General features: G+C 45.9%; 1 protein-coding gene across 2 annotated transcripts in view; it reads right to left on the bottom strand.

The window, feature by feature from the left end:
* The window catches only part of Tm9sf4 (transmembrane 9 superfamily member 4), a 44,688-nt gene that overhangs the window by 5,672 nt on the left and 12,796 nt on the right, over positions 1–26,220 (bottom strand). Inside the window, exons 2-16 of one of the 2 annotated variants that reach the window (XM_040746511.1) lie at positions 22,374–22,490; positions 19,001–19,100; positions 14,175–14,343; positions 13,947–14,079; positions 12,609–12,732; positions 10,845–10,963; positions 10,635–10,746; positions 9,747–9,817; positions 8,264–8,396; positions 7,292–7,373; positions 7,119–7,194; positions 5,316–5,399; positions 2,872–3,047; positions 2,246–2,309; positions 265–384 (exon numbers count right to left, since the gene is read on the bottom strand). In XM_040746511.1, the coding sequence (XP_040602445.1) occupies positions 265–384; positions 2,246–2,309; positions 2,872–3,047; positions 5,316–5,399; positions 7,119–7,194; positions 7,292–7,373; positions 8,264–8,396; positions 9,747–9,817; positions 10,635–10,746; positions 10,845–10,963; positions 12,609–12,732; positions 13,947–14,079; positions 14,175–14,343; positions 19,001–19,100; positions 22,374–22,490 (1,680 nt within the window). The remainder of the gene's footprint in view (positions 1–264; positions 385–2,245; positions 2,310–2,871; positions 3,048–5,315; positions 5,400–7,118; positions 7,195–7,291; positions 7,374–8,263; positions 8,397–9,746; positions 9,818–10,634; positions 10,747–10,844; positions 10,964–12,608; positions 12,733–13,946; positions 14,080–14,174; positions 14,344–19,000; positions 19,101–22,373; positions 22,491–26,220) is intronic. The other variant, XM_040746512.1, reaches the window with a different exon arrangement.

Genomic DNA, 26,220 nt, shown 5'->3' with positions numbered 1-26,220 from the left:
CCCACAGGGGAGACAGACCAACAATCTGCACCAGCCAACTGCAGTCATCCCTGGAGTGGATGCAATGCTGACAAATCACAGTCATGCAGAGGGGTGGGCATCATGAATTCCAGTGTAGAGGAAAATGACATGGGCAGGGGAGCAAGACGGCCTGAGAAGGCATCTACATGGGATATCCACCCTCTGCAGTCCCATAAAGATGGTCAGTGTTGGATCTGACCCTTTCAACCCCCCAACCCCCGCCTACTGCTCCACTCCCCTCACCTCTGCACACAGCTGGAAGTACACCATGACGATGCTGATTTGTGAACAGGACACCACCAGGATGATGAAAACGAGGAACAGGAAACCAAAGAGGTAATAGAACTGGTTCTCCCAGATTGCCTGTGGGCACCAGAGATGGCCTCAGCAACCTGCTGCTCAGCTGTCACTCCCCCAGAATACCTCCACCAGGGTCCTCTCAGGCAGGGCTTATGGCATAGGTGACTACTGTTTGGGTGGACTTCAGATTAAGCCTGACAGCATGTAAGATAATTCCTACCCCAATTAAAATTATATAGCAGCTGCTACCACTATGGTACAGTGAATGTCCCCACTTAATTTTGATATTTTTGTCTTTCTTTCAAAATAAAACAAAACACCTTGGGCAGTGGGGGATCATACCTTTAATCCCAGCACTCGGGAGGCAAAGGCAGATGGATCTCTGTGAATTCAAGGCCAGCCTGGTCTACAGAGTGAGTTCAGGACAGCCAGGGCTAAACAGAGAAATCCTGTCTCAAAAACTCAAACCAAACTAAACCAACCAACCAAACAAAAATAAAACAGCAACAAAAATACCCCCAAAGGGCTGGAGAGATGGCTCAGTGGTTAAGAACACTGGCTGCTCTTCCAGAGGACCTGGGTTCAATTCCCAGCACCCACATGGTGGCTCACAGCTCTCTGTAACTCCAGTTCTAGAGGATTTGATTCCTGCATACAGACATACTTGCAGGCAAAACACCAATGTAAACAAAATACAAAATAAAACTAACTAAACACCCCCAAAACAACAAAAACATCAGCAATAACCAAAAACAAGAAACATATCACCCATCCCTGAACAAAAACCAAAATATAAACCAATTAAGAAAAAAAAAAAGGCTCAAACAAAGCAAAATGAGACAAAGAATCTACAAAATAGCAATGAGCTTGTTCTGTGTTGGCCAACTACTCCAAAGTTGGTTTTTCTTTTTTTTTCCAAGAGAAGGTTTCTCTGTGTAGACCAAGCTGATCAGAGATCTGCCTGCCTTCCAAATGCTGGGACTAAAGGTGTGCACAACCATACCTGGTCCTTGCCTTTCTTTTAAAAAAGTTTAAAAATTATGTTGTATGTATGAATGTTTTGCTTGTATGTAAGTCTGTAAACTGTGTGCATGCCTGGTGCCCAGAGGCCAGAAGAACATGTTGTATCCCCCGAAACTGGAATTATAGATGATTTTATACCACTATGTGGATGCTGGGAACCAGGCTCTCTGGAAGAGTGGCCAGTGAGGAACTTAACGGCTGAGGCATCTTTACAGCCTCAGCTGAGTCTTTTGTAGCTGTGGAAGTCAAAGCTCTGGTGATTGGTTTAGGGTCCCAACACAACAGGAGAGCCCATGGAACACACTCTGGGACAGGGCAGCAAACTCATCCTCTGTGGCTATCCTAGGCAGGCAAGGCTCTTAGCAGGGAAGGGAAGGACCATTCTTCTGCAATAGCAGAGACCTGTATAGTACTGACATGGCACCACTGGGCTGGATGGCTGAGTCAGCTGCTTCCATGCTCTGGAGCCCTCAGGCCAGCTTTCACGCTGGCCCCTCTAGGCAGGAGTGCTCACCATCCTGGCAGCAGCATTTTTTGAATGCTGTTTCCATTTGTTCCAGTCTCACAATGATCCTGAAAGCTGGGGATGTTACTCTCTATTTGCCTGAAGTTCTGGGTAACACTGGCAGGTGAAGAGGGTGAAGGACCCAGGAATGGAAGCAGATGCAAAAGTGTCATCAATCACTGTTGCAAATGACTGTATCACTTGAAGCAGCTTCTATGTGCTGAGCCCTTTCCATGCACTAGCCCCTTATGTACAGTGTGTCTCCATTACCTCTCACAACTGTCCTGACAGTCAGGACCATTACTGAATTCAAGGGTGAGGCAATTTCACAGACAGCAAGAGAACAGGCTTGGGTGGCAAGGCTGCATGTAGAGGTGGGGAGTCAGCAGTACTCACACTGAAGATGAAGAACAGCTCGATGAACATGGCACCGAAGGGCAGGATCCCAGCCATGAGGATGCTGCAACAGAGAAGGGATGTTACTAGTTCCCAGAGACCCCTGCCGTCGGGAAGCTCCTATCCCTCCTGACATCAGTACAGAAAAGGCCTACATGATGGCAGCTCTAAGGCTTTGCCATGTTGTGACACCATAATTTCTTCTTGAGAAAAGAGTAGGGTGGACAAAACTCTCTTCAGTTCATAGATGGGACTGCAGGTAGAATGGTGGGTAACCTGCCCAAGGTTCAGGTGGTCATCTTTTTTATTTCTTCTAAGCACAATTAGTTCATGTGGTCTTTTGGTTTTGGGATATTGGGGATTGAACCTAGGGTAGTAGGCAACTTAGGTTAAGTGTTCTGCCACTGAGCTATATCCATCCCCAGCTTTCCTACCTAGGGTTCTCTGACCTAGTGCCTAGGCAGACATTTAAGTTTGCAGCACTAGAGCACCTGCTGCTGGTGCAGGGTGACCTCAGCACCCTTACAGGAAGGTAGCCTCTTTGTGCTCTCCTAAGGAGATGCCTTAGGAGAGTACTGGGCCTTGCCCACCCCGGAATTCCCCTGCTCACCTCTGCCAAGACTCACCCCACAAATCGATTCATGTACCACCGTTGTTCAGGGATCTGCCGGGGAATCTGGTTTGTGCGTACAGGGTTATCATATGGCTGCTTGCGGAAGCCGAAGTAGTAGCCCAAGTAGACAAGGGGCAAGGAGATCCCGAACCACATACACAGCAAAGCCACCATGGTGGGAAATGGTACCTGTGGACACAGTGGTGTGAGGCCCCCATAGGCCGTGAAACCTACAACAGAAGTCATGCAAGTGGTGGTGGTGGGTATGGGAAGCTCTGGGCTCCAGGGAAGGAGAAGCCACATGCGCAGCAGGGCTACTGTGGGGGGAAGGTCCAGCAGACTTCTCTGCCCCAGGGCTCCTGGCCTGAATCTCTTGAGGCCAAGAATTTCCTGTGGGGAGAGCAGAGTGTAGATGGGGGGCCGTGAGCTTCCAGTGAAGATGGAACCTCAGCATCCCAGGAGCTCATCATCCAGGGAGGAAGTGGAACTGAGAACCCCAAGGAACCATGAAGGGGCCAAAGGAAAGGACAGAGTATGAGGTTTGCTGAGTGAAGAGAAGAAGGGAAAAAGCAAAACTGATCCAGTTGGGTTAAAATGAGACACCACAATATTCTTCCAAGTGGGGGAAAGCAGGGCACAGGCCTGGAATCATAACAGGACTCCACTTTAATAAAACTCATTTTTTAGATAGGGCCCCATGTATTCTAGGTTGGCCTTGAACCCACTATGTAGCCAAGGATGACCTTGAACTTCTGATCCTCCTGTCTCCCCCTCCTGGGTGCTGGGATTACAAGGCATGCACTACCATGACGAGTTCATGAAGTGCTTGGGATGGAACTCAGGGTTTCAAGCATGCTAGGCAAGCACTCTACTAACTTGAGCTACATCCTAAGCCCCCAAATTCAATGTCTGTATGTGTCTGAAAGGCCTACAATAAAAAGTTAATAGCACTTCCTTGGATGGGGCATGGGGGTTGAACTGAGTTTTTTCATCTCCTCATCTTCTGTATAGTCATTTTCTTTAAATGAAAAGTGTTTACATTCTTAATTTGGGAATGCAAACCTATGCAGCCACTCTAGAAATCAGTATGACGTAAACCTAGAACTGCAATGTGGCCTATACACTACTTGGGCTCACACACAAAGGGTCTAAGTCAGCACACAGAGACACTTGCACGTCAACATTCACTGGTGCACTAGTCACAACAGTCAGGAAATGGAACTGCACAGAAGATACAGAAAATGAAACAACAACAACTTTCAGGAAATAGATGGAACTAGAAACCATTATGTTAAAATATGCCAGACTCTGAAAGACAAACACTGTGTTTTCTCTTATATGCAGAACCTAGACTTAAATTTTCATGTGTGTGCATATATATATTTATATATGTGTATATATGTAAATGTAACTTGTGAAACTAGAAAGGGGATCATCAGAAGGAAGGAAGAGATCTTCAAGGAGGGGGGACTAGGGTAATGGAATACATGTGATAAGAAAGCAGAAGTTGGGAGTTAGTGGGGGAAGGAAGGGGACCAGCCAGAGGGGGGAAGGGGACAAGGAGAAGGGCAGTGGGTGAGGGGAATGAATGAGAACAAAGTATAGTGATACATATGTATAAAATGCCATAATGGAATGTTACTTTGTATGCCAACCTAAAAATCAATAAAAAAGAGAGCATGTTAAATGTTTAGAACAGTATCTATTTCAATAAGCATAATTTGTTGCTATAATTTTTAAATCACATAATCTCATTTTAAACATATCTGTTGACGAAAGACAACTAGAAGAACACCTATTAAAGACCTCTGCAATGGCTCCGCTGGGGGTCACGCTTTATTTCCTACGTGCACTCTAGAAAGTCTACCATGAGTTCTCAGGATTTCCTATGTTGCTGGGAAGAAGCAGTCTACACTCGAACCCTATCTAGAGTCCTTAGCAGACACTGACAGGCAGGGCGCAGGCGGCTCAGAACATTAAGGCTGCAGTCCTGAGAATTGACCAAGGGCCCATACTCCCAAGAGTCATCAGCCAGAGTCTGAAATTTCATTGAGAAGAGAAGCTGTTGGCAACAGCATGGCCTGGGGCTAGTGGGAACTCCACTCTGGAGTGGTGCTCTGGGGAGCTGAGGTAAGCCCTCTGACCTTATCCACTTATACCAAGCAGTTCTCACTTGTTTGAGACATAGGGAATTCCCCAATGGGCCCCCGGAGTGTGGAAACCTCCCTTTAGAGAAGTGAGCTATGGCCAGCTGTTTCTAAGCTTGCAGAAAGGCCAGGGCCAGAGCCAGGGACCTGGCAGATGATAGATGGGCAATGCTGGGGAAACCCCAGCCAACCCTCCACCCCTACAGCTGGGAACAGAACTTTGGGGACTCAGAAAAGGGAAGGGAAGAAGGAAACAACAGGAAGTGCTCTCCTTGCTGGAGAGGAGCAGGCAGTGGGGGAAGGCACTTACTGCTCCTGACGAATGCTTTCCCCAGATGAAGCAATTCAACACAAAGCAAATGCCAAACACCACACCAGGATAGAGTGTCGCCGTCTGTGAGCAAGAAGGACAGGTTGGTAAGCTGCATCTAGGGCTCCTACTTGGTCCTTGAGGGGGGTAGTTCACAGATCTCTGGAACTTTGGGTTTCAGCTCATGCAGGCCTCCTGCTCTATGAGACACTTTGTGGAGCCCTGGAACTTTTTTTCCTTGGCTTACTCTTTCTAATTACAGATGGTACTCAACTTAGAAAGGTTCTCCTTAGGAGTCTTTGAATTGGTGATGGACTGACAGTTAAAGGCATTCAGCAGCAACCACTCTACATTTGGTGTGTTAGATGCACGCTCATCTCAGGACATTATCAACTGAGATGTAACCTTACTACGACAAGGAGCACCTGCATGCAGCTTTGCTATCTGATCAATGTCTGTCTTCCCAACACACTCTAAATTTTGTCTTCTACTGTATTCTCATCATGCAACGCAGTAGCTCCTCAATTAAGTATTTGCGTCATAATATGTATGTCTAAGCCCCTAACTCCAAACCACCAAATATTGGTTCAGTGTTAATGGCATCTTAAGGATGGTAATTGTGGGCTCCATTCGTAGCATCTCACGTGCCCCTCACTGCAGGTTTAAGAGACCCTGTTAAAAGATGAGGGTATCCCTCCACTCTACAATTTATCAATGGTAGAGATGAGGTGGGAATCTAGACAGCCTGCCTCCAAAGCCCACTCCTGATCTCCTGCAATGTAATCTAGTTAGTTTCTTAGGCTAGAAGCCAGGCACAGAGAACCAAAGCCGCAGGCTTACCCTTGAGTCTCATTCTTCCACACTGGGATCTAGGTATCCAGGTGGGTCAGTAAGCACAATGACCAAGGCCCTTGGGACATCTTGAGCAACCTAGCACTCAAACAGCACTCATTTCCGCTTTGGCTCACTGTTGCTCCCATCCAATAGCTAGTTCTTGTCTCGGGCCTTCATGTAGGTCATCAACATCTGTGGTACCAGGGGCTACATGCTGCAATGTAGATGCAACCTCCCCACTGGAGACACGGGAAGCAGAGGCTCAGAGGGCTGTTAATGATTATCCATCAAGAAAAGCCAAGTCAAGACTAGGATCTTGGCAATGCCAGAATTTTGGCTGCTACCTAAAATCTTCGAGGCCCAGTTCAAATGTCAATGCCTTTTCCTGTTTGTTTCTTTTTTATTCTGCTGGGTAGCAGAGAATTCCCCATTTTCCTTTTTGGCTAAAACTTCCAGTCTGGGCATTAGGTCTGCTGTTGGGTACAGAAAGAGGAAGAAAGTTCATGGGAGAACCCGAGCCCTGCAGCACCCCATGTCTATGGACTTTTCTGCCTCCAAGATGTCTCCTCCAGGGGTTGGAGTGTTGGCTAGCTGTTGCACAAGCCTGGCCTCTTCCTCTGGTGGGAATTCTTTCTAGTCTATTGGGCACAGTGTCCTGAGATGTTGCTGATCACTCTGAATCCGCTATTCTCTTGCCAAGCCACTGGACAACGCAAACTAAAGTTACCCAAGTTCAATTCCCTTATCACTTTATGGACGAAGCACCTACAGCTCTGAGAGATCTTTCTGTAAGCTTGAGAGCCTTCTAGAACTGATGACTGTGGGCCCCAGAACCTCCTGCTCCATCATCATGCCGTTTAGCCTCTAGCCTAAAAAATCCCCACTGGGGCCTACCTATGCTCCTGAGCAGTGTACAAAGAGTGCCTCAGGCCCTACCAAGTGCTGGGGGAGTAGGAGGAGGACACTTACACAGAAGGCTCCTTTCTTCCACCGATGGCCTTTTAGAGTTCGGTAGAGACGGCCAGCAGAAAATCCACCAAATACCCTGTTGTAGGAAAAGGCAGAATCCACAACAAGAGGTCCTGTAAATAGCGTGAAGCAGGCTTGTGCCAGTCCCTGGGAACATTCTCACATACACCTACCCCATGAACATGAAGAGGAAGCAGGCAGTGGTCATGAGAGCTCCCCGGCTGGAAGGCGACAGCATCCCAAGCATGGCCACAACTACAGAGGGAAGCAGAGGGCATGATGGGAATCAGGGTGTCCATCGGTTGGATGGGCAGACTCACAGGATACTAGACAAATGGGTCTAGAAGAGATTCCCTTCTTCCTCGGCCTTTTAGAAGCAGTTCTGTACAAAAAAGACTGGGTTGTAGCTGGGGCTTGGGGGTGGAGCAGTTGCTAGGCCTTGGCTGTTTGAATCTAACCATAGCTTCTAGTCCCTGGAGTCCTTGGAATGAACTACATAACAGGCCAAGAGCATTCTGAATTCCTACAAGCTGAATGTAACTTGAGTATGAAAGATGGAAGTTAGCCTCTCCATTTTTTAAACAAGGAAACTGAAGCCTAACAAGACTAAGCGACTATCTAGTCATAAAGCTTAAAGGCATGAAGGCGAGAAACAAATCTAGGCAGACTGATGCCAGACCTGTCTGTAATTACTATATATTAGTGAGGGGTTTTCTATAGTAATAAAAAAAGTCCTGCTGTACCATGGCACAGGCAGAAAAAGTGAGAGTTCATCTTAGTCTGGGATACATATAAGACCCAACCTGGAAGGAAAAAGAGAGGAGAAAGGGGAAGAGACCTGAGTCATCCCTGACCCTGACAGTATTGAGTTTGGACTAGCTGCTTACTCTGAGGGCAGAAGGAAGTTAGCCTCATAGTGCTGACTAAGCGTCCTTGACCAAGTACTCAGGGTGACTCTTATGTGAACTGAGCTGAAAGCATTGAGGAGCATCACTACTGCTAGGGCCTGGCACTGCTGCCCAGAATGCTTGGCCTGCTCCTGGGAGACAAGCCGACCCTTTTGCTTAAGCCACAGAAGGTGGCCAAGCCGCAGGATCCAGCCTTGTTCCTCTGACCCCCACACCCAGCCTACATGGTCCACTCACAGATCACGATGAGGATCATGCAGAAGAGCTGGATGCCTGAGCCCAGCAGAGAGCTGAGGATCATGGGGTACTGGGGCGGCCTGAAGACATCACCGTGCACAAGCTTCCACCCAGACTCCTCCATGGTGTCCTCCTGCAGCAAAGGGCAGAGAGCCAGGTAGGTTTGTGTGGACAGGGAGGTTCCTGTAGGGAACACCCCCACAGACCCAGACTGCTCCATCAAAGCAGCACCATTCTGCCACAGGCTTCTCAGAGGAATGCTACATGGGGAAAGGAGGCCAAGAACAGGATGCTTGAAGCTTCAGGAAAAAAAAATCTTCCTAACTCCACAAAATAAGAGAATGGGAAACAATGCAAACATTAGCACACTAAAATGTTAATAGTCTTGGATGGTGAGAGTCTGAAGCAATTTATTTTTTCTGATTATACATAAAATATGTATTTACTTGTATGAAAATGGTATATGTCATGAAATTCAAACGAATTTAAAGAAACAGAAAATGTTTACTATATCAAAAAAAACTAAAAACACAGAAAAGGCCAAGTGCGGTGGTATATGCCTGTAGTCTTGGCACTTGGGAGAGTGAGGCAGAAGGATCGAGAGTTCAGTCAGGGGCAGCCTCGGCACTGTGTTAAGACTGTTTTGCAACATATGTGTTCACCCAGACACATAGTTTTCTACATTGTAGAAAGATCTAAAAATTAGGGGCCCTGAGCAGTGGATCAAATACAAACAGACATCATGTGTCCATAACACAAAGAGGGATGCTCTCTCAGCCTGGACTCTTAGGGGAGTGTCTGGACCCTACCCTGAGTGAAATGACAGACTCTGGAGATCCCCTATGTGGAAGGATTTGGCAATAGGGTGGGAGGGTGGAGGGGAAGGGGAGTGTGGGAGGAGGGGAGGGAGAGGGAACTGGGATCGACATGTAAAACAAGCTATTTAAAATTAAAATAATAAAAAAATAAATAAAAAAAGGAAGATCTAAAAATTAAAATGACCTATATATGTAATGTTCACATATTAACAAAAAAGATATATTTTATTTGTTTATTCATGTATACACATGAATAATAGTTTTAAATGATAGAGGGTCATTTCATGTACCTTGTTGTATTCAAAAGATATACGATTTTGAACATTTGTCTATGTTAATCTTTTTTTTCTTTCTTTTTGTTTTTATGAGACAGGGTCTCACTTTGTATGGACCTCACTCTGTAGACCAGGCTGGCCTGGAACTGAGAGTTCTGTCAGCCTTTGCCTCCTGAGAGCTGGGATTAAAAGTGTGTGCCACCACCACAGACTTTCATGTTAATCCTGCTAACAATTTTCCTTTTCAATGCCTTTGAGTCTTATTCTATGATCTCTCTTATACACATGTGTGCATGCACATGCAAGCAGGCAGGGCTGGCAGGTGGAGAGCTCTACTGCTAGTTCCTCCTCCCTCTTCCAGTCTGTCCCACCCTAGCCAAGACCTCGTACAATGTCATCCTCCTTGTTGTAGTTGGCGATGTCCTTCCGCAGGGTCCGAATAATAATCATGCTGAGGATGCCTGCAAACGACAGGGTTGGAAGAGGTGAGCACTGCTAACAGAGTGGTCTAGCTCTATGACCTTTTCCAACAGGGCCTGGTCAGAAGACTACCCAAACCCCTCCCACACAAGCAGAGCTCCACTCCAGCTGAGAAGGGATGTGAAGAGAAAGAAACTGTTGGGATAGGAGAGATGGCTGAAAGATGTTACTCTCTGTGTCAGGGAGGAGAGTTTACTGGAAAAGTCTCTTTACTGGAAATGCTCGAATGACTGACTTCTACCCATGCAACAAGACTCACCTGGGGTATTTTTACCTGTTTGTTCATGGAGCACCACTATCACTCTGCCTCATTTGTCCCCTCTCTCTCTAGATAGCAGTTTGATGGATAGGAAATGGGCTTTAAGACCCTGAGCTCACTTTATGCTTTTCGGCTTAGCTCCTAAGCTGGGAACTGGAGTTAACAAAGGCAGGGCAGCAGCCAGCCCCTGGGTAGGCAATGGATAAGCAGGAGCTGCTGCTACCTTTGCCTCTCACAAGATGGAAGCAGTTGTCCTCATTCTACCTCTGCTCAATGTTTTCTCTACCCAGCTTCCTGACAAGCTGGTTTCATGGTAGAACCACACTTCTGGGATGAATCAATGACCATGCACAGACAAACATATCTGCTTTTCTCTAGCAAGCTGACCAGAGCAGAGACCAATTCCTGTTCTTTTCCGTACATGAGGCCTAGCACAGAGGCATGGTGACTGACTGCTTCTGACCACACCCTAGAAATTCCTCTTAAGTAACGTGACACCTTAGACTCTCAAAGCGACCTTCGACACTCAGAGCTCTCACCTGACAAGAAGAAGACCACCACGACAGAGTTAATGATAGAAAACCAGTGGATCTGCACATCACTCATGGTTAGGTAAGTGTCCCATCGAGAGGCCCATTTGATGTCACTTTCCTGGCAGACAGGAGGAAGCAGAGTCAGGCCTGTTGGACAGGGAATCCCAGCCCAGAGCAAACCCTCCTCCCCTGGCCATAGCAGGCATTTTGTCTCACCTCCCAGTGCACAGAGTAGGTGAAGTACAGCTGATTCTCCTTAGTGGGGTCAATTTCTTGGGGCGAGGAGTTGGTACCCTCCGGTAGGATGCATGAACTCTTCTCATCTGTTTTGAGGTCTGTGAGAGACAGAGACCCAGTCTGCTCTCACAGTGGCCAGTGCTCCTCCCTCAGGCAGGACTGCTCTGCAGGTATCTCAAGGTTGTCCTGACTTCAGGGTTGAGTGGAAGTTGGGAGCACAAGAGGTAACTTACTTTTATAGCTATACTCCCTGGAGCCCTAGCTTTCTTAAGGACCTTCAGGAGTAAAAAGGTATAGGGAAGGGAGGGAGAGAAGGATCTGAGTCTAATTCCCTCCATCCAAAAAGCAGGTGGCTTTCTATTCAGCCCAAACATTCACTGACTCATTACCCTTCAATCAGGCTCACTGAGCATGCACCACAATGGCTCCTTCTGTTTGCTCCCTCACGCTTATTACTTTAGTGATCCAACCATTCCTATGCCTTCTCCTTTCATTCATTAGTTTGCTGGCATTCACCACCTCATCTAGTCAACCAACATACAAACACCAACCATGATCAGCACCGAGCTGTTGAGAAAAGGACAGTGTAATCTTGAAGAGTCACTGAGGATGTAAGAGGCCTCTAAAAGAACCCTCTGTGAGGGCTGAACTGTGTGTGACATTCACAGGAGGGGCAGGGCCGTCCTCACAGCTTGCGCTTTATGCTTTATGACCGCTTCATATGTAAAGTCATGCTCCACACTTTTTCAAAAAGCCAGAAAATCACCACTGTGGTCAAAAGGCTTACAGTAATGATCCATGCCTGTGATTCCCAGAAGAAGGCCAGAGACAGAGCTCAGTAGAGCACTTGACTAGAATATGTGAGGCCCTAGGTTTGACCTAGCACATGAAAAGAAAAGGCAGAGGCATGAGGATCCATGGGTTCAAGGTCAGTCTGGGCTACATGGTGAGACCTGTCTAGAGAAGAAAACAAAAGGGCAGGGTGTGGTGATGCAAGCTTTTAATCCTAGCACTCCAGATGCACAGGGAGGCAGATCTCTGTGAGTTTGAGGCTTGCCTGGTCTACATATTGAGTTCCAAGACAGCCAGGGCTACATAAAAAGACTCTGTCTCAAAAAAAAAAAAAAAAAAGAAAAAAAGGAAAAAAGGAAGAAAAAGAAGGAAGGAGGAAGGATGGGAAGGAAGAGGAAGAAGAAAGAGGAGGAGGAAGAGAAGGAGGAGGAGAAAGAAGCAAAGCTCCATCAAATTCCGTGTGGCCCATCAGGACTGGGCTAAGCTCTTAAATTCCTGGCCAACTGTTGGCTCTGGGCCATTTTAGTCTGGCCCATCACCCACATAAAGGGAGACAAAGTAATCTCCAACCTGCTTTCCAATACTTTCATCCCTTGTTCTTCAACCAGGTGAACTAGTTCTTGGGAAGAGGATCAACAAAGCCTTAATCTGCTATTTGGCCTTGGCCAAGTCACTAACCTCATGAGCTTCTGGCTCTTCATCTATAATCAACTCCAGTCTCCAGGAGTTGCTAGGAGGTGGTAGGCTCACATAGTACCCAACCCAGGAGACAGCAGGTACAAATCTCCCTCATTCCTGCCCTGCTCTCCTGGGGTACAGTATCCTCAGCATGAACCTATGTGCCATACCTGGGCCTGTTAGTTAGTAAAGTGGTGAGAATGTGAGAAGATCCTGTGTGTGGAAGCCCGGGCCCATCCAGCCCTGCCCCTCTGGTGGTACCTCCCCACTCACCCTCCAGCCTGATGCTCTGGGGAATCACCTCGAAGCGGACGACGCGGTACGTGTGCTCCTGGTCCTCTTCCATGTCCTCCCGGTGGTAATAGAGGATGAAGGAGAGGTGATTGTGCAGGTAGATCTAAAGCAGGGCAACAGAGTGAGAACAGCAGCTCCAAGCCAGAACGCACTCAGCCCCACACACTTCCTCTCCCACCCCACACACTAGAGCCCTCCTCTGTCCAGTTCACATGGCTGACCAGCCTCTGAAAGCACTGCTCAAGCCATATTGCACTCTTGCTCTGATACCTACTGTGCCTTCCTGGGGCTCATCAGATAAACCCAAGTTTCCTTGGCCTGGCTGTCACTTGTCACTGTTTTTTTTTTAAGCCAGCATACAAAATAATGGTTTCATTATTCTGTTCTTGTCTTGCTTACCCACTGCCCTACCAATTGTCACATAAGTTAGCTTACCTGGGCTCTTCAGCCTGTCCCTGCTTCATAAGCAGTCCCTACCCTGCACCTCTGCCCACAGCATCACAGCAGCTGGGATGCTGTCCTTCTACTCCACTCAACCCAACTCTTTTCTAAGCCCCTCCCTCCTCCACGACACCCAGAATGCATGACAGCTCCCTGGCTAGCGGAAAGCCTAGGAGTCAAGACTCAGGGCCTCACACCACCAGTTCTCTCTAAATTAGGACAAGGCTTCGATGCCACAAAGGAATGTCAGCCTTTTATTCCTGAGGAAATCAGATGAAGAGGACACAATTAAAGTCTATGTCATTACTAGTTTATTCCCAGGAGTTGTGTCATGAAGTGTACACACAGACTGATTTTCAAAACCACTCAGGTGAGCATCACTGTTTCGAGATACTGAAACACTGAGCCAAAGACACTCAGATCACTAGCAAATGGTGGATGCTGGGTTCATTCACCCCAGGAAGCCTACAGTGTGTTCTTGATCATCACGTGGTCTTCTCTCCTACATACTTTAGAATTCCAGGATCCTTTTCTAGTTTAAATCTTACAGAAACAGAATCTAATATTCTAGTGACTATCCCTTTATCTCTTTATAGTGTGTACTAGAGCCAATCCAAAGTCACAGAATCTCACAGGCTATCTACCACAAGGCACTGGCAGAAATGTGTTCTGGCTGACCCCATTTGTAAAAATACACACACACACACTTCAGCATATATGATGGTCAGAGAACAGCTTGTAGAGTCATTTCTCTCCTTCTACCTGTGGGTACCAGAGACTGAACCCAAGTCATCAGACTTGGGAACAAGCACCTTTGCTTGCTGTGTCATCTAGCAGCCTGTTGACGCAGCCCACTGAGCATGCCAGACACTCTACCTTATTGACATCTGTGAAGCCAAGTCGGTAGCCATGTTCAAACTGCACATCTTTTTCTTTCTTCTTGTCATCACTGTCTCGGTTGTTGGAGTAGAGCTCCAGCCGGGTAGCCACAGGCAGGTTGTCAGCAATGCTGGAAACCCAAGATCTCAGTCTCTCAGGACCACACTCCCACCAGTCCCTCCCTAGGCTGAGTTCAAGGCCAGCAGGGAGCAGCAGGTAACTTACAGGTGAACGTAGTAGTCCTCTGTAATGCGCTCGGCCACCAGCCGGCTCTGCTCCACTGTCAGGGTCACTGGCTTGCTGGATTGGCTGCAGAGAACTTCACACTTCTTCTCACTGTTCATGAGAACCTGGAAAGGGGTGTTGACAATCCGGTCCCCTCTCAGCACCTCTCCTGCCATAAGAGAGACAGATGGAGCTCAGAGCTTCAACCCTGTGATAGCTGAGGTCAGCCGTCAAAGGGCTGTACACAGCAGGACAAAATGGAGCTCCAAGGATGTCAGCAGTGCCACAAACTAGCTGTGAGGCTCGCTCCCCTGCCCTTTCAACTGTCCCACCACCCTCTCCATGTCCCACATCCTCCCATGCCCCTAGAGTCCTGAGTGACTTCCTACGCCTGGTGTCATCATGCCCCATGCTCCCCTTTCTTTGGATAACCATTTCTGACCCTGAAACAGCAGACAGGTAATGTCTTCTCCATCCCTGTTGGAAGCCCTCTCAAACTTCTTTGCTTTCTGAACAAAGATCATATTGTGTGTGGTTTACCCTAAGACCAATCAACTCATCTCTTACTCATCTTTCCAACTCTCTAGGTCACTCCCAGACACTTTGCTTTGCTACCACACAGTAATCTCAAAGTCACCGCCCCCAAGCAGTCTTTGCTGACCCTGTCAGCCTGGAGCTTGTCACTCTCTCCCGTCCCCCCTCTATGTAGAGATCATACTGTATTGTCTATATTCTGACTCTAGGCTACCTGATAACGACCCTTCCTGACATTTACCAGCTTAGTCCCGGGACATCACTTCCCTGAGCTTCAATTTCCCCTCTACAAAATGAGACAGCAATTGCATTCTCCTTACAGATATACTGAGAACTGAGGGGTTAATCTATCCCCAGGCACAGAGCAGGCAGGCGACAAAGAACACAGTTTGCATTTTTGGCATCACCTAAGCAGCCAGCTGGCCTCCTACCTTTCTATCTCTGTGCAGCTCCTCAATGTCAGCGACATTGCTTTGCAGTGTGTTAATATGTGTAGGTCTGACTCCCCTACTATCAGGGCACTCTCTGAGCCAAAACTTACTACTTAATGTACTGGCACCTCGTGCCTGTTTCTCCTGAGAAACCTGATGCCAAATGTTACACCGACAAGCACTGAACAGCTGGGAAGCATCAACTAAACCCAACTGTGTTTTCATTCTGAGATTCTCATTAGTTCAACAGTAATGATATGAAACTGGGGCAGGCTGGAGGAGACACATCCTGACAACAGGCAGGACTACCACCTCCACAAGTGCTCAGTCCAGCATATGCCAGCGGATCTACTTGATGCACTCACACTGCCTTATCTACTCACTTACTCACTCATTCACCAACACACACTGGGAACTGGCTATGAGCCAGGCCTCAAGATACAATGTTGAACAGACATATTTGTGAAACTTATGACCCTAAGTTCTAGTGTGAAACTGACTGATTAAATATCAGCAAAGTGAAAATTACTGTGTAACTGCTGTCATGGGGAGCAGATCTAGGCAAGCAGCAGTGCTAGTTTACCTAGCTGCTTGCCTAGATCTGAGGTAGCAGTGCTTGAAGGAGGGCAATATTAACAGGGCAAAGAGATGGAGAGCAATTCACACAGAAGCAAAGGCTGCTTGGGGGTGGTGACTTTTAGATTACTTGTGTGGTGGCAAAGCAAAGTATCTGGGAGTGACCTAGGAGAGTTGGAGAGATGGGTTGGGATTGGCCTTAGGGTGAACCACACACAATATGATCTTTGTCCAGAAAGCAAAGAAGTTCATGAGGGGTTCCAAAAGAGATGCAGACGACATTAGCTGTCTGCAGTTACAGAAAGATCACTCTGACTGCTTTGTGCAGAAAAGGGGATATAAAAAGCTGGAATGATGGCACCAGTCATGCTGGGAAGACACTTAGGTTTTAATGACCAAATTCTGTGAGTTGTCCATAGGAAAGGTCAGGCAGCTGGATGCTATGAGTTGTTGGTATGTAAGTTCAAGTGGCAGAGCCACAAACTCTACCATATTAGAGACAGCATGTATTCATGCAAGGTAGCAGCCTTGAGAATGGCATAGGCCATCCAGGAGAGGAAAAGGAGACAGGGAAGAGGGTGAAGGCCTGTACCCCTCAGCTGATATCAGATGCCGGACAGTGCATATGATCCTGCAAGTCTGGGATCAGGGGTGAATAGAGACTGAGGATGACAACATGACATCTGCACAGCCCATGGCTAAAATGACATTTTATAGACAACCAGAACTAGAGAGGCAGTAGCTCGACATGATCCTCAGAGTGAGCTCTTTCCTTAAACCATGTCCTACTGCTCTTTTCTTTACAGGTCAATAAGGAGCTGACTTGAAAAGAGGAGAAACTACAGAGAAAAAGGGCTACAAACTAAGTAACTTCTTAAATATGGAAATTAAACTGAATTAAGAAAGAAGTTGCTGGGTGGTGGTGGCACAACCTTTAATCCCAGTGCTCAGGAGGCAGAGGCAGGTGGATCTCTGAATTCAAGGCTAGCCTGGTCTACAGAGCAAGTACCCAGGATAGCCAAGGCTACATACACAGAGATATCCTGTCTTGAAAAATCAACACCATCACCACCAGAGAGAGAGACAGACAGAAAGACATACATACATCCTGGTCTAGCATGGCTCATTTCTGAAAAATACAGAAATATTCTTCCTCTCTCTCTCTCTCTCTCTCTCTCTCTCTCTCTCTCTCTCTCTCTCTCTCTCTCTCTCTCCTTTTTTTTTTTAAGACAGAGTCTCACTATATTGCCTTGCTGATCTGGAGCTTACTATGTAGACTAGGCGGGCCTTGAACTCCTAGAGATACACCCATCACTACCTCTGGAGTGCTGTGACTAAAGGCATGGGCCATCATGCCTAGCTAAGTGCCCCCCCCCTTTTGAGACAGGGTCTCACTATGTACCCAGGTTGTTTTCAAACTCCCAAGCTCAAGCTATCCTCTTGCTGAGCCTCTCAAGTAGCCAGGACAGCAGGCCCGTGTCACCTCCTTCTAACAATGAACCAGAAGCCATGGTGTGACTAAATAATATATGCTAACAAAAAAGCTTTTAAAAGAACCAATTCTCGGGCTGGAGAAATGGCTCAGTGGTTAAGAGCATTGACTGGCTGGTCTTCCAGAGGTGGCTCACAACCATCTGTAATGAGATCTGGTGCCCTCTTCTGATATGGATGAAAACAAAGCACTCATTTACATAAAATAAACAAATATATATAAATTCTCAAAGGCTAGGGTGTAGCTCACTGTAAAGCATTTGCCCAGCATACCCAAGTCCCAGGGTTTGATCCCCAGCACCTTCCTGGAGGCATACCATGTCTTAGCAGTTAACAACTGTTGCACAGTCATGAGGATTGGAACTCAGATCCTAGCACTCAGAAGGAGAAACAGGAGGATGATAGGTTCAAGGACAGTCTGGGCAATGGGCAACATGGCAGATTGTAGATCAGCTTCTGGAAGATGGAGATCTTATCTCAAAACAAAACAACAACAACAAAAAAACAAACCAAAACAAAAAAACAAAAAGGGGGGAACCCCCCAAAAGACAAAAGAAAACAGTACTTGCGGCACAATCGTGAGAGCTGGTCTTCACACTCTGGCACCCACCTAACAAGCCAGGTTTTAGACAATGACAAGAACAACAACCAAACCCAGAGAGAACAAGTGTCTTCCATCTCCTTGCTAAGACTAAGACGTAAGAGGAAAATCTGCTGAGGCCCTTGAGATCCAAGGAGTGTCTGCTTGCTTCTCTAGGATTTAATGCAGAGACAGGAAGAGAAGAAACACGAGCAACTCTCCTGAAGAGGTACTTCCAATCAGAGAATATTTAACCTAGAATCATGGCTGCTATTTACCACTTGGCCAGACTCTGTGCAGGGTGTTTCACACACTTTCTAAGTTTTGCTCAGTTTAGCAAGAATGTCTTTGCTTCAAGGCAAAGACAGACACTCTTTTCTTTTTTTTTGAGGCATGGTTTTTCTACATAGCTCTGGCTATCCTGAAACTCATTATGTATACTAGCCTAGCCTCAAATTCAGAGATCCGACTACTTTTGCCTCTCAAGTGCTGGGATTAAAGGCATGTATCACCACTGTCCAGTCTTTCCTGTTTTGCATTTCTTTTATTTTTTGAGAATTTCATATATAAGTACTATATTTACATCAATCTTTTAATTGAAGGTAGAGTAATGATCTAGGGAAATGGTTCAATGGGTAAAGTGTTTGAGTTCAGCTCCTCAGCACCCATATAAATACTGGGTGGATGTGGCGGCCTGCCTGTGATCCTGGCACTAGGGAAACAGAGACAAGGAATCTCCAAAGCAACATGGATAGCTAGAGTAGCCAAACCAGTGAGCTTTAAGTTCAAGCAAGGGACCATTTCCCAATATATATTGTGGAGAACAATCCAGGAAGATAGCTAATGTCAACCTCTGGCCAACATACACCAAGAACAGAATGAGGACAGAGCAAGTAACAGAAGATACTGGAAAAGAAAGGGCTATCTAGAAACCAAGGGAAAGTTGCTATCTGTTAGAAGCTGAGTGCTCTAATCCTGAAGACTGGTAAAGCCCAGGTTAGCTATTACCCAAGGCAAGTCAGTCTACAAAATACACACACACACAATCACTACCTCTGCAGGGCCATTATGATTCAATAAGTCAACACACACATAAGTTATGTACAACAGTGTCTATCACAAAGCAAGCACTAGGTAAGGCAGCTGCTACCACTGCCATGAAAACCATGCCAGGTTCCCTTGTGAGGCAGGCTAAACCAGTACAAGAAGCTTACCTAGATTCTCTGCCTTGTAGGTTATCTTGTTGGGTTGGCAGAAAGGCAATGAGTAGTATTCGTAAGGAAGCTGGGTTCGAGAGCTGGTAAGCTTCACGGCCTGAAGGAAGGAGAGAAGCTGTTATTCCTCAAGCCACCAGAAACAGATGTCCAGGACGTCACCTTGACACTCATTCGTCTTTAGCACACTTAGCACTACAACCCAATAGGCAGATTCACTGCAGGAGATAGGACTACAGCATGCCATTCCTATACTGCCTACAATTCTGGATTTTGCTGTAGACAGCACCACAGATTTAGTTTAAAGCTACAGTGAGATCCAATATTCATTGAGTCGTAAATGTGTGGCTGCCCTTGGACAAGATAATGTCACTTGAGTGCCATTCCGCTGGAAGTTTTAGGAACAAGGGTCTGTGCCTCACTTACAACCCATGCAACCGTCTCCTTTCAGATCTTTGATTCTATAGCTCTCTCCTACCTCAGGCTTCCCCCCTGCCATTCCTCTGTGCTCACCTGGTGCTTTTTCCTATCTAGGTCTCAGCTAAAATTCTCCCAACCTACCAGCCCTTCTCTAAATGAACTATCTAATGTATCTAAATGAACTCATCATTCCATTTCAACTCTCTCAGCTCCCTTCGGAGTGTGTCACATAAAATGCAATTATTGTAGGCTAAGTTTCAACGTCTTCCTTTTTCTTTGAGACAGTGTCTTACTCTGTAGCTCAGCTGGCCTTGAATTCACAATCCTCAGTGTTCTCATTGCCAGTGTGAGCCACCACACCCTGGTCTTTAAAAATCAGTTTTTTCCACTTAAGAGCACAGCACAGTAGATGTTCATTTAATGTCTGCTAAATGACCAAAGAGGAAAAACATAAAAACAATTAAAGCCCCCTACAATGGGAAACTGATCAACCATGATACAGTCAAGACTGAGACAGGAGGATAGTGAACTCAAGTTACGAAGTAAACCCAAGAAGGAAAAGAGGAAAGGAAGTGGGAGGGAGGGAGGGAAGAGGAGGAAGGAGAGTCAGGAATAGACAGAGAGACAGTCTAGTGTGTAACTGAGTTAGCAGGGTGTCTGATGAGAGTATGAGAAGCCCAGGTTCCATTCCCTAGCACCATACTTCTAATGCTGGCACTCAGGATGTAGAAGCAGGAAAGTTCAAGGTTATTCTTGGCTACAAGCCAAGCATGGTGTTTCAGGGAATCAAACCCAGGGCTTGGTGGGTAAAGATGCTTGCCACACAAGCCTGGTGATCTGAGTTTGATCCACAGAACCCGTGTAAAGGTAGAAAGGGAAAACCATCTGCACAAAACTTACTGTGACCTCCACATCCCTGATGTGGCCCAGCCCTACCCCCACATACATTATGTATGTGGGCATTAATAACAACAAATACAAATTTTAGAGAATGTTCAAGACCATCTTTGGCTATATAATAAGCCTGAAGCCAGCCTGAACTACAGGAGAGCCTGTCTTTAACAAACAAAAAAGAAAACTGTCAAATCGTAGATAAAACAGAACCAGTGAAAATACTGAGTAGATAAAGGCACTTTTTGCCAAGCCTGATGATCCAAGTTCCTATCCCACAGACCCACATAGTGGAACAAGAGAAACAACTCCTCCAAGTTGTCCTCTGACCTCCACAAGTGTACTGTGGCATGAACCCACACCCACTTATACACATAGAAATAACTAAAATGTAATTAAAATTAAAAAATCCTTTAAATATACCTGAAATTATTTTTTTAATTTTACTTTATTTTATTTATTTATTTAGGTTTTCTTGGGACAGGGTTTCTCTGTGTAGATTTGGAGCCTGTCCTGGCACTCACTCTGTAGCCTCAAACTCACAGAGATCCACCTACCTTTGCTTCCTGAGTCCCGGGATTAAAGATGTGTGTCACCACTGCCCAGCGAACTGAAATTATTTTTAATTAACTACTTGGGAATTATCTGCTATTCCTCATATACCATCTAAAAGTGTAAATACTTTTTTTGAATTTTAGAATAGTTCTACAACCCTTACTTAAAACTCTTACTTTGGAATTAAGAAATGCAGTGTGGTATACATACCATGGGTTGTATCACACTCATATGTGTCTGGAATAACATCTGATATCCCATAACCACTTGTAGAGAAATGTAAACATATTGACACTAAGTGAGATACATGAAGAGAGTAAATGGCATCATGTCAGCTCTTGACTCCAACGCTCTTAGGAAACCTTGGGTTTTAGAACTTTTGGGATGCCAGCCTGAATACACTAAGGACCTGGGTTATGCATGTTATATAAACTGTGTTGTGGCATGACTATAATTCTATAACTTAGAAAGGAAAATCAGGAGTTCACAGCTATTCTCAGCTACCCAGTGTTCAAGGCCAACCTTAGCTACATGAGACCTTGTCTTAAAACCAAACCAAGTCAATCAAAACAAACAAAAACAAATTATGAATTACTTAAGGAAAAATTACCCCCAAATTCCCTGTTGTTAATTTTTGTTTTTTTGTTCTCTGGATAATAGGGGTGGACTGGGGGTATAATTGTGCCCCCACTTTACAAAGAGGTGCATTCCACCTTTATGTTCTCCTACCAGCACAGGTATCCTCTCTGACTCTAGTTTGTCAGGGCTAGAGGCCAGATACCACCTCTATGCCAAGCTTTGTTCTGGGCCATGTTCCAAGGTCCAAGTGAAAGAAAGGGCACTGCAGTGGGAAAGCTGCCATTCCAAAAGCTCTCAAACCCAAGTGCCCTAAGGGCCCTGGAGTCAAGAGCTGACCTCAGACAGACATGATACCATTTACTCACTTCATGAATGAAGTGTTAATGGTGTTAATGTTTGCATTTCTCTGCAGGTGACCAGTTGGCTCACTTCTTTGTGTGTTAGTTTCCATGCTGTGAAACATACAGAAAATCTGTAAAACATAAAATTTCCTTCAGAAGGTTCTTGGTGGCATATTGACATAAGCAGAGCTCAATGTATAGCATGTAATAACCCTCAGTAAATGTTACATTCATGTTTTTCCTACAAGGTGTAAGGAAGAGAGCTTCTTACAACACAGACATTTGAACAGCTGCTGTGTGTTACTCAGAAAGTGGTAATGAAAAGATGGAGCATGAGAAAGGAAGGCAGAGAAGCCATAGAAATAAGCAGAGTAACACACAGACGAGCATCATGTGAGGAGACAGAGACCCAGAGGCACAGGGGAACAACGAAAAGGCAGACAGACTGTAGGCAGCTCTACCTTTGTCCCAGGGGAGCTGGCCCCCATCTGTGTTTTCTATAATTCCAGGATGGACACAAACAGCTCAATACAGTCCTCCAGGTAGGCTGTTAGGCACAGATGCCTATAATCCAAGCACTCACTCACCTTGATCTCTACTGGGTCGTTTTGGTGGAAGTTGATCGGCGCGACTCCAGGGACATAGAAGGTGCTTGTTTTATAGGTGAGACAGAGAAGCAGCAGGAACCTTGGCCACCAAACCTGCTGGGGAGAGAGACTGTAGTTGGAATGGGGGAGAGAGATGTAAACTTTCCTGCAGGGCAGATCAAGTGGGAACCTTCAAATCTGCTTGCCCTGGCCAGTGTCACCTCTGTTCTGAGAAGCCTGAGGTCCTTGTAAAGTTGCTTCCCAAATGCCTTCCCAGAATGCTACAAGGAGCAAGACTGTACCTCGAGAAATGGGTGACAAGATAGGACAAGCAATTACTATTTGTAAGGAAGAGAAGACTTAGCACTGCTGCTAGTCTGACATATTAAAATGCCACTCTGCACTTTGATATGGTGGGCAGATACAAACTAGGGATTTTCTAGATGGCAACTTGGTACCTATTTCCTACAGTCCCCAGCAATTCTATTCCTAAGGTTTTTTTTTTTTTTGTTTTGTTTTTTTGAGTTTTAAAGTCCTCTGGAAGAGCAGTCCTCTTAATCACTGAACCATCTCTCCAGTCCCTGGACTGTTTCTAGACATGTTAAGAAAGATATACCAACACTTTCAAAATATGCAAAGAAGGACATTTACTAGAATGTTAAATGGATTGAGTGATAGGATTTTTTTCTTCTGTGTATGTTCTCTCTAATGTTTTATATAGAATTATATATTTATATCACTCCAGAAAAACAATTAGCCAGGCACGGCAATGTACACCTACAATCCTAGAAGTATTTAGCAATTAGAGGCAGAATGACCTCAAATTTCAAGCCAGGCTATACTGCATGAGATTAGGGGTTGGGAGGGGGCATGGTAGCTCATGCCTTTAATCCTAGCATTCAAGAGGCAGAGCCAGGCAATCTCTGTGAGTTCAAAACCAGTCTGTTCTATATAGGGAGGACCAGGACAGTCAGGGCTATATAGAGAAACCCTGTCTCACCACCCTACCCCCAATGAAACAAAACAAAAAAGCCCTACCAATGCCAGATTATTATTACTGTTGTTACTGTAGGTCTCACTGCATAGCTCTGGCTGACCTGGAACTCATTGTGTAGACAGGGCTGCACTTGCGATCATAGAGATCTGTCTGCCTCCTGTGTGCTGGGACTGACTGTGTGCACCACAATACCTACCTTTATTCAGATTATGGACCATCCTGAAAGTCAGTGTCCTAGTTTCAGTATTTTAAAGGTTTCTAGGTGCTCACACTCAAAGTGAGATCTGTGGAGAGCAGCATTGTCTGGAAGCTTGTTAGAAGCACAGTTATTCAGGTTATGCCCTGGTGCTTGTAATTCTGTAAATTCTGCAGGCCAGCCTGGCAGTCAGGATAGAGAACTACTCCTGTGGGAGTAGGGAGGAGTGTCCTAGAGTCAACTTGGAAGGAGGAAGTATGTGTCTCTAATTCTCTCTGGTCAGGTTTAAAAGTGTATCCTGACAATAAATAGGGAGGTGGATGCCATTAAATTTGGGGCCCTCAAACACTGGCTAAGCAGGTATGGCCCATTTATTATAAGGGATCCGTGTAGGGGAAGTGGGGTTGAAACCAATATGCACCTGAAACTGTTTACTGACCTCTACGTCACTACTCTTTATTATTATATTTATAATAATAACAATTATAATAATATGGGTGCTTGCCTGTATATATGTCTCTGTACCACATGTGTACATGACACCAGTAGAGGCCGGAACAGAGTGAGGGAACCACTGGAATTAGAATTACAACAGTTATAAGCTGGCATGTGGGTGCTAGGAAAGGAATCACAGACCTCTTAACTGCTGAGCTATCTCTCTCCTACCAACTAGTCTTTTTAATAACTTTGTGTGTGTGTTCATCTATGTATGTGTATGTACATATGCATAACATCTGGTGTGTTCCCTATTGTTCTTCACTTTTTCTCTGAGACAAGCTCTTTCACTGAATCTGAAGCTCAGGGATTGAGCTAGACCAGCTCAAACTGTGCCTGTTCATTTTCTGTGTAGGTACTGGGAACCTGAGCTCAGGGTCCTCATGATTGCACAACAAGCATTTTAGTGACTGAGTCGTCTCTCCAGCCCCAAGCTGCTACTCTCACACGTAAGGCACCAAGATCACTATTCCCGTTAATGTAAAGAAAATGTGTTCTGCCCATTCCTGATAATGAACTTGATGTCTATAACCATCCGGGAGCTTTCATCCTGTGACTGATGGAAGCAGAGGCAAACACACAACTAAGCACTGAACTGAACCCAAGGAACCCAGTGACAGAGAGAGAGGAGTGATGAGCAAATTGGCAAAGAATGGGCTGGCAAAACCAGCAGAGACAGCTGATCTGAACAGGGGAGTGCTCTTGGACCCCAGACCGACAGTGGGGAGGCAAGCATGGGACTGATCTGGACCCCCCAAATGTGAGTGTCAGTGAGAAGGCCTGGGCAACCTATGGGGCCCTGAGCTGTGGATCAGTGTCTATCCCTGGTATACAAACTGTCTTCATGTGCCTATAGCACAAAGAGAGATGCTCTCTCAGCCTGGACTCTTAGGGGAGTGCCTTGACCCTACCAAGAGTAAAATGACAGACTCTAGATATCCCCTGTGTGGAAGGATTTGGCAATAGGGTGGGAGGGAGGGGGGGAAGGGGAGTGTGGGAGGAGGGGAGGGAGAGGGAACTGGGATTGACATGTAAAACAAGCTATTTAAAATTAAAATAAAAAATGATAAAAAAAAAGAACTAGCAAGAAAAGAGCCTACGCAAAAGCTGAGCATAAAAAAAAAAAAAAAAAGAAAATGTGTTCTGAATTTCCTCCTAAGAAGCCTAACACCGGACCGTAAGCCTCATCTGATAGTGACTTGAAGCAGGGGCAGAGGGTTACAATCTTCCAAGTCTATCAGGCCAATTAAATCTAAGAAGGTACTTTAGCTCTACCTCCTTCAGAAACAGAACCTTCAGACTTAACTGAGAACACTGCCCTGGGGAGCACAAGGTTCCCTTGGGAGCTCGGGTTGCAGAGGAATGAAAAATAAATCCAGACGACTTCAATTTACTTCGGTTCCAAAGTCTCAAACCAATGAAGCTCCTCCTCCTCCCCAAACAAACAAAACCCAAAAATAAACAGTGAGATTCATGCTCTCCCGAGCAGGAAGGCAACATGAAAAAGCAACAAGGAACTAGAGTTGCTAACACCTGTGAAGAACACAGAACTGCACAGGCATGGCAACTTCCTTCTATTTACCTAGCTTCTGCTTGTGCTAAGCACCTCCCACACTCACTGCCTACCGCACAAAGACAGCTACCTGCACGCTTCTGCCACCATTATACCAGTTAACCTGACATAGACAGATGAAATGATTTGGGGCTGTAGATGTGGTAGTGTGCATGCCTAGTATGCTTAAGGCACTGGGTTTAATCCCCAGCATCACATTAGAGGTGTGGCATACTCTCCAATCCCAGCACTTGGGAGACAGAATCGGGAGGAATAGACAGGTGTTCAAAATTATCCTTCAATACACGTGAATTCTAGGCCAGCCTGGGCTAAGTGAGATCCCATTTTAACTCCCCTCCCTCAAATAATAACTTATCCCAGGTCATGCAACCCAAATGTGATGATGGAATATGTGTGCTCTGCTGAGGCAGGTGAGTTTTAATATACAATGATGAGCTGGGGTAGTGATAACACAGGCCTTTGATCCCAGCACACAGGAGGCAGAGACAGGAGGATCTCTGAGTTACAGCCCAGCCTGGCATCTATAGCCTGGTCAGCTATAGTGTATGATGCTGATGACAACAGGTAATATTTACTGAATGACAAT

This window comes from Mesocricetus auratus, unplaced genomic scaffold, assembly GCF_017639785.1.
Source record: "Mesocricetus auratus isolate SY011 unplaced genomic scaffold, BCM_Maur_2.0 Super-Scaffold_100004, whole genome shotgun sequence".
Lineage (NCBI taxonomy): Eukaryota > Metazoa > Chordata > Mammalia > Rodentia > Cricetidae > Mesocricetus > Mesocricetus auratus.
Note: the sequence above shows the minus strand (reverse complement) of the source record. Positions and strands in the feature narration are given on the sequence as shown.